The sequence below is a fragment of the Quercus suber genome, unplaced genomic scaffold (genome assembly GCF_002906115.3).
Source record: "Quercus suber isolate HL8 unplaced genomic scaffold, Cork oak 2.0 scaffold_65, whole genome shotgun sequence".
Taxonomy (NCBI): domain Eukaryota; kingdom Viridiplantae; phylum Streptophyta; class Magnoliopsida; order Fagales; family Fagaceae; genus Quercus; species Quercus suber.
In genome coordinates, this window is record NW_027069530.1 from 1,123,091 (window position 1) to 1,131,973 (window position 8,883).

The window sequence follows — 8,883 nt, forward strand, 5'->3', positions numbered from 1 at the left end:
ATAGATTATCTCAAAAAGTTTCATAATTAACATCCCAACTTTTCTAGGAGTTATTTGCCAAAACAAAAGCTACAAAATCTTTTAATATGGCCACATAAATCCAAAAGTTTTGAATTTGAGTAAGGAATGTAGCCCCATTGATGACAAACGTCTCCAACGCTGTCTACTCTCAAACTACAAACATCTTGCAAGTTGCAACTTCAGGAAACAATTTCCACAAAAATCTGTTGCTGTGTATGATAACCTTGGTCAGATATAACCTTGGTCAGATTTACGCTAGGAAGTAAACATGACACATGCTAAAAACTACAAAAGCAAGAAATCCAAGATATCTGGTTACTAGTAAACTTCTTAATCTGCCGCCAATGCAAAGTAAGCAAACTTCTTTCTACTTCTCCAGTCAGCATCTACAATCCACTACAATAACACCTTAAAAAAATAAAAAAATAAAAAAAATCAGTCATTGTCACACGCACGCGAGAGAGAGAGAGAGAGAGAGAGAGAGAGAGACCTCTATATCTAAGGGATACTGGCATTGACATCAGGGGATGTTACTTGGTCTGACATTGGCTGAAAGGTGTCTGGACTAACACTATGTAGAGAAGCAGCGTTCATGCTTTGCCTCACAACAAGAACGCCAACTGCTCCTCCTTGAATTGGATCCATGAGTGAAGATGTCGGTGTAGTGCAACTATCATCACCATCAGTCAACCTAGCCATATGTATGGGAACTCTTACCAAATCAAAAGGAGAAGGAATAATGGCAGATGAGGAGGACTCAGTGGGGCGCCTCCTTTTGAAATTCTTATTGCGTTTTTGCTTAAAACTGCCAACAATGAGCTGATGATATATCAAGAAAACCCAAAATGAGTCAAGAGAGTAATAATCAGTCTAATGGAAATTGGAATGCTTTCTATCAATGCTAAGCATATTCTAATTGCTATGGACAAGACAGAATTCAACTGCCATAACAAGCTCATAATGTGAGGCTTGAAGTAAGAAGTTACTTCAAGAGCCATTAAACTTGGGAAAAACTTCAGATTCCAATCGTAAAAAGTAAAATAAATTATTGGAGTCTAGCAAGTTTGGTTGTACTCAATGAGGGATTATGATCTTTTATTTGATTACAATAAAGTGAACCTAACTTGTTCACTTCTGTAGCTTTTTGGCCACTTTAAGGATCAATGGATCACTTGAAGGATGGATCCTAACAGTGGATAAGGTCAGATTATGTCAACAAAAGTTGAAGACATGAACATTTAGTAATTTCGATCTTAAATAATAGAAACGCAAGGCCTTACTTGAATAGGTCCAGCTGCAATCAGTGCTCCTGCAATGCCACCACCAAAAACCCGGCCGTCGGGTTTAGCCAGGGAAACACTTAGCATGGCAAGTTTGCGATTTGCACCACCCTTTTCAACAAATGTATATGATCCAGATAAAGATAAAATCTCAAAGCGACCCTGCATGAAGGAGCAAACAGAAACCTCTTAACCAAATTTTACCACTAAAAATACAATTGACTTCTAAAATTAAATAAAAATCTATTAAGATATAATTTTCCTCGTGCTTCCCACATCACTTATATATGAATTGGTTCCAATACATTCATTTCCTATGTGGTGCCAAGGCAGAAACTAGAGAATTCAAATATTTAGAATGATAATTGTTAACATATGGTTATACCAAAATTCCTTTTTTCAATTTTTCTAGCTTCCAATCATAACATGCATCCTTCTACTCCATGCATATCGGAGCATTTCCCTAAAACAATGGACTTTGTCACCCAAAATGGTGATAGTGACTGCAGCACTAATTTAACTGACTCATAAGTTGAACCTTCATTGGACTAGGAACAGTTGATACTTTCTAGTAACCAAGTTCTTGACAATAGTATGATTCCAGTGTCAAAGACAATGAAATCTGACAACCTGCTAAAATATAAAGACACAGCAGCATTTTGGTAAAATAAATGTCCTGGCTGTGATACTAGATAACGCTATGCATTAATCATGTTGTCAACTGCATGCTTCTTCCCGTCTTTTTTCTCTTTTTGGGGGAGGTAGAATGAAATTTATTAACTGAATTCCTGTTTTTTGCTGAAAAACATTGTTACCTATTCACAATATGGTAAGAAACAAAATTTGATTCAGGAATTTTACAACAGCAGTCTTTCTGTCCTGATGCATCCAACTTTGCCAATCATAGCATTTATCAGGAAATGGTCCCATGTAGACTGGTTTAATAAAGCATGCAGGTGGCATTGTCTCAGAAGTAAAACTCTACAGGCGCATAAGAGTATAAGAAAACAACCCCCCCACCCCCACAAAAACCCAATCCAAATATTCCAGCAAAAAGGGGAAAAAAGAAGAAGAAGAAGAAAATTGCAAACATTACAAACTTCTTACATGCTGATAATATTTTCAAAAAGTAGGTCCCATAGAAAAATAATTATCTTCCTTTCTCTCTATCTCTTTTTCTTTCTTTTTTTATTTATTTTTATTTTAGGGGGGGAGGGGCTAATTGGTGGTGGACTTCACAATTTTTAATCCAACATATCCAACATTTGACTGACTTGAGAAATAGACGATAAAACAAGACTGTGTGTATATAGTTAGTAGAACTAAAAAGACAAAATATCTTTATGAATTATGAGTAGTATAAATCCAATAAAAATAGCCATCCAACAAATGCAGTAATAGAAAGGATGGAAACAGGAAAGACAAACAAGATTAAAAGAGTAGGAGGACATGCCTCATATCTCAAAATACCACCAGAATTACCAGGTTGGCTAATTGTAACTCTGGAGACACAACCAGTAGCAGAAAGAATACAAACTGATCGAGGACCCCTTTGAGAAAATGATGCTATCTTACTAACAATATCCTGCAAATGAAAATGTAAACTCTACGTAAGAGAGATAGAATAGACAACATAATAAGCAAGAATTATAGTATAAATAACCAAGCAAACTTCTCTCATATCCACCTAATATTACCTCATTGGTCTGTACATTCACTACATGAGGGGTAAAGTTTGTTCCAGCAGTGTCTGCAGCAGACCCACCTTCATGAAAATTCTTTCAGATGTGAGAAACAAATAGGCCTCTTTAATCGTAATATGTGTTATGCAAAAAAAATTTACATCATAATTGATTTTTAAAAAAAAATCAAGAAAATTCACTTATTTTTCTATAAGATCTGTTCACACACAAGATAACTGATTACTGTAGAAATCAAAATTTTAATTTTTTTTATTAAACTTATAAAATTTCAAGTGCTTTTATGTGCACTCTGTTTTAAGAGCTCTCCAAGCCAATCCTAAATATTTCTTAATTCTGGGATTTTTTTGATACTGGTCTCTTGATCAGATGGATGCAAAAAATTGTCAGAGAATGCATAGAATCAACTAGTTATGCCACTATATGGCAAAAGAAGTACTACTGCAGTAGTTGGTGAAGTTTCAATTAAGGAACGAGTTCAGCTTTTCCCAGATGGTTGGCACTTGGCATAGTGCCATCTGAAAATGAGAACAATCAACCCAAAAACAAAAATGCTTCTTTTCCAGATTGGACTATCCATTATTGCCTATTCCTCACAACCAAAATAAAGATGCAAAAAAACATTTTAATAGAGTCCTAGTGTCCCATAATCTACAAGTCTATCCATTGTCATTGAAGTTATTGAACACTAAAAGAGAAAGCTAAAGGCAATTTTGCTAGAGCTTATGGCCACTAATTTTACAACTCTTAATTATTAACTACTGTTCAAAAAGGTTCTTAATCTTTATCCACTCTTGCTAACAGCTATTCCGGCACTTTCCTTATTTACTCTCATCGATATAAGCTCTTCACTTTAAAAGCTATGATATTAGAACTCCGTCCAGATTTCTATAAGTGGTTTCTCCCAATGTGATTATTCTATTAGGTTGTGTTCGGTTGGCAAGATTTTAAGGTTAGAAAGTAAAATTCTCAAAAGTTACTAATATTATCAGTGTACTGTTGATTAATATTATGGGCATTTGAATATCTCAAATCTTCACAATTTATGGGATTCTAAAGTCTTACATAAAAGTTAGGAATTTTAATCTCCTGCATCTTGTACTTAATTAGAATTTTAATGAATAACCCCTAAAACTAGTTAGCATTCCTATGAGGTCTCAAAGTTAGCATTCCTATGAGGTCTCACCTACCTTAATGGCCACAAAGAATTTCTATTTCTTCTAACAATACCACCATTTTTAGAATGTGCCCCTCGCCAAGGCTAACATCACCTAAGCCCAAGAACTTTTGAAGAGCCGATGCCTAAAACTTAATGACTGAAACAACATAAGAAAAAAGAAAAAGAAGAAGTTACTTTGAAGGAAGGAAACCTTGTTGAGAAGACAGCAGAAGACCACAACAGATTTGTGGATTCATGCAATTCAATCTAATCATATTACAACCTCTCTCTCTCTATATATATTTTCACATATTACATGTTTTGGTGGAGAAACTTCATGAAGCTCAATGATATGCAATTTAAGAACCCAGATCTCCCTCATACTGATGCTTTTAATGAATGTCAAACATTATAATGGCCTCAATTTGCTTATTGGACTGATATGCTAGTTATTTCCAAAATTTTCAATATACCTATAAAAGTAATTAAATTTGAAAAATAAAGAAACAAGGCAAAATAATCATGACAAAGCAGGATATAAGTTTACAAAATCAATAAAATATCTGAGACTTAAACCAAACAAATCAAAATTTGTTCCGCTCACTATAAGCAACAATTACTAAGTGAACCAATGAAAACCTAGAAAAGATATTGAACTAAATAATATTCACCTTAACAAAAAATGTGGGATGTTCATTTTTCAAATGGACGAAATCATGAAGCTTTTGCTTTTACCCCCAACAAATCAATTTAATTAATATTCAAGGAAGGATTCAAGATAGTTATAAGTTTGAACTGAACATCCATCCTTGTTAAGCATAAGCAGGGAAAAATTCTCTCATATTAAGAGACAGTTTTCCAGACTATTGGAGCACTGTAATGTTGTCAATCCATTAAAGATATGGTGAGAGAATGTTGAGCTTTTTTTTTTGTGAACTAACAAACTAGGTTACATTGTCATCTGAATCCAAGCAACTTCAAAATTCCAGACTCAATCTTTCTTCCTTTGATTTATCATTCTTGTAGCTCAAACATTCATGCATTGGCTAACTCTTAACTTAAAATATGATGGATGACTGACTAGTGAAATTTTACCCTGTTGGAACTTCTAAGGTACAAGTCTTCACAGCTTAACAATCGTGTCTCATGTGTGTGTATTAAAAGGCAATCCAGTTCACCTAATAAACCCAAACCCTCAGCTTAACAACAGGAAGAATGAAATTTAAATGGTATATCTGAAAGGCCTAATTCAAATGTACAATTTTAGGTCTTTTTTTATTTGTGACAAATAAAACAACTAAATTGAAGATTTATGTTTGTTGCATTGAAGAAGCACAGACTTCTAACAACAAATCCTTAAACTAAAACAAAGTTGAGAAGTTTCTATCTACAATTTAAGAGTAAGAAGTACAGACACTTCAAAACCCCCAATACATCCGTATCTCATACTTAGGGAACACTCTGCATGCGTGATTACATATGTTATTAAAGATTATGATAAATGTTATTTATTTTGAAATTTGTTAATATATATATATATATATATATGACTATAAATTAATTAATTAATTGTAGTACCCATGTTGGACGTGGGACATGCTTAGGACACTTTTGCACACGGTGTCTTTTTTTTTTTTTTTTTGAAAAATTGCAGGATATGAGAGGCTGGAGGGACACTTTATTTTTATTTCTTTTTAGTTTTAATCTTGACCACTTATCTAGCTATCTTTTATTTACTTTTTTAGATCTTATTCTTGGTATGTATTCTAATTTATAAACATCATATATTAATCATAATTCAAATTATTATCCTTTATTACTCTTAAATTATTATATGCTTAATAATATTTAAAAAATAAAAATATATTTAATAATTAATATATGTTTAACATTGTGTCGTGTCTATACCCGTATCATATCCGTGTCTATGTTCATGTTTCTTCGCGTATCATAGGTCATGGATGTTCGCTTCAACTCCTCTCCTTAAAAAATTGAAAAAACAAATTTATCTTTACAATAGAGAAATAACTTTCATTCTTTCTTTTTTTGGCGTAAGCCCCAACAAATTTAAAACTTCAGTATTTTTTTTTTTTTCTTTCTTTGGCGTAAGCAATTTAAAACTTAGTATTTTTTTTTTTTACTAAAAATAATTAATATTTTAGAATAAAAGCGAGAAATTTCAGTTAAAAGCCAAATCGTCCTGTATACAACCGTGCTAATCCAAACGTCATTCAAAAAATTTCCAATCTATCGAGAAGAACAAATCAAACAATAATAACAAACAACAACGTAAAATCACCAAAACCATACACATGAGATAGGCGTAATTCATATCAAACAAAAACGAAAAACAAAAAAAGCAAATTTTCAGTATTTTCTTGAAGCGCAAGAAACTCACCGAGAGAAGCGATGAGCTGGAGTTTACCAGAACCACGAGGCCTTCCTCGGCGGCGTTTGGTTGGGCTTTCAGATGAAGAGCCAGGTGGCAGTAAAACTGGGCCCACCACCATGTCCCCACCACCATTACGTCATACTTTCTCGGCGGTCCTCTCGTATTGTTCTTATTCTCCGCCACCAGTTCCAACCCCGTCAACTCTTCTGGTTCCGTGTCCCCCACCACCACAGCTCCGTCGTCTCCACCGCCCAACTCTGCCTCTGCCTCTGCCTCCTCCACCTCCCTCCGCCTCCTCACGCCACCCTTTTCACCAGTACATTATTATCATCATCATCATTGTTGTTACTGTTCTCCTCGTTAACCACTATAGACTCAGAAACTACCGTACTTGTCTTATCCTCCTCCATATTCAACAATTCTCAAAGCTTAAATACACAGAGAGAGACCGTGTTTGGCTCTGACAAAGAACAAGAAAGAGTTTTTGAAACAAGAAAAACAGTTCAAAAGGCGCCAGGAAAAAAAAATATATATATATATATATATATTTTTTTTTTTTCTAAAACAGAGGCTTTTTGCTTTCTCTGTCTCTCTGATGGAGAAAACAACTGGTCGGTTGGTACGTATTTATAATAGAGAGGGAGTGTGTATTTTATTTTTATTTTATTTTTTGTAAAATATCAATAATACCCCTCGACAACTTTAAAATTTGACTATATATGTGAAAATTTAAGAAAAAAAGAACATAAAATAATTATATTTCTTTTTTAATTCTGTATGTATGTAGTATTGATGAGGAAAGAATTTATTGATTAATAATTAATTCAATATTTTATTTCATTTAGTAAATATTTTATTGGGGTAATTAAATCTGAATTAATTTTGTATTCAAATTTGATTTATTTTATTTCCAAATATAAAGAAATTAAATATTTGGAGATATTTGCTACATTTAATTTGTGCATATTTTGAGATTTAATTTTGAATTTTTAAAATTTGATTCTTCAACTTGAAACCGAGCAGCATATCTTACTTGTTATTATCGTCTATAATCTATAATGATAATTGAAAATCATTGTCAAAATTGTAGAAAATCAAATTCAAATAAACAGGTATAAGAAAAATATGCACAGAGGAAAAAATTCGAATTAATTGAGTAATGATTTCGCCTATATCAGTTTATCTTTAGATTGTGTACACACTGTTTTTTGAATGATTTATCATACGTATATAATTGTGTGTCTTTACTATTACGAATAAGTTTGAATACATGTAAGTGCTTGACTTTCGAGTTACAAACTTGCTACTGTTTACTTGTAATAATTATACAAACTGCATTGATAAATGACTTCAGAATCGCCATTGCTTTTTTTCCCCTTCAATGTGGGTTTCAGCTTTCTTGTTTTGAACGAGATAATTGGGTTTGAAATTCACGTGCAATAAAATCAATTAGTGTCTTAATTTGATGATAAAAATCAATCATCTTATCTTAGAAGATTTTTATTGTATCCGTCAAACAAAAAAATTGTTGTTTTGAGTCCATTATGTGACGATTTATAAGATTATATTATTTAAAGTTTTAAACAAGTTAATAGTTGAAAACATCAAAAGATGTCATATGAACTACAAAGTTCTTGGCTACTCAATGAAATTGTTAGTGTTAAATTATCAATTAGTTTTAAAAAGTGAAATATTATTATTATTATTATTATTATTATAGATAGTTGTTGCTTGTATTATTTAGCTTTTTTTTTTTTTTGGTGGTATAATTTTTAGGTCAATGACTCAATGTCATGAGAGATCTCATTAGACCATTTTATAAGTTACTTTTCTCCTCACCTAGACACACACCTTACTCACAAATTCACTACCAATCCACACCACTCAAGGCCAAAAGCACAACTAAACAACTGAGCACCTCCCCCTATCAGAATCACATACACAGATTATCACCCAAACAACCCTAAGTGGTCAAAACCCTAAAATTGGCCTACCATACCCCATTGAAAACCACCACATCATTACCACCAACAAAAACATCCAAAACCTCCATGCCTTAACCAACTTCCCACACCTACATCATCAAGCAACTCAAGCCTATCTAATAGTTAGAAAACCTCCTCCATAGTGTTTATCCTTGTGAGACTTTTTCTAGTTACTTTTTTAGGGTTCCTTATCTCAAGTTTTAATTGTGAAATTAAAATTATTTATGTATTTTAATGAAATGAATAAAATTCATAATTGTAGGGCTACAATATTTATTGTGAAATTATGTTATGAGTTACAAAATTTATGATGAAATTATGTTGACAGTTACAAAATGTTATTTCT

General features: G+C 32.8%; 1 protein-coding gene and 1 long non-coding RNA gene across 2 annotated transcripts; both read right to left on the reverse strand.

The window, feature by feature from the left end:
- LOC111985213 (AT-hook motif nuclear-localized protein 10) lies at window positions 1-2,264 on the reverse strand. The gene is made up of 4 exons (XM_065772869.1): window positions 2,163-2,264; window positions 1,302-1,463; window positions 512-840; window positions 1-429 (listed from the first exon to the last, which is right to left on the reverse strand). Exons 1-3 carry the CDS (start codon window positions 2,262-2,264, stop codon window positions 520-522), a joined length of 585 nt encoding a protein of 194 aa, XP_065628941.1. The 3' UTR covers window positions 1-429; window positions 512-519.
- A 495-nt stretch (window positions 2,265-2,759) lies between these two features.
- Window positions 2,760-6,822, reverse strand: LOC136067279 (uncharacterized). The gene is made up of 3 exons (XR_010628758.1): window positions 6,559-6,822; window positions 2,999-3,066; window positions 2,760-2,886 (listed from the first exon to the last, which is right to left on the reverse strand). It is a non-coding gene; the product is annotated as an uncharacterized LOC136067279 (long non-coding RNA).
- Between the last annotated feature and the right edge of the window lie 2,061 nt (window positions 6,823-8,883).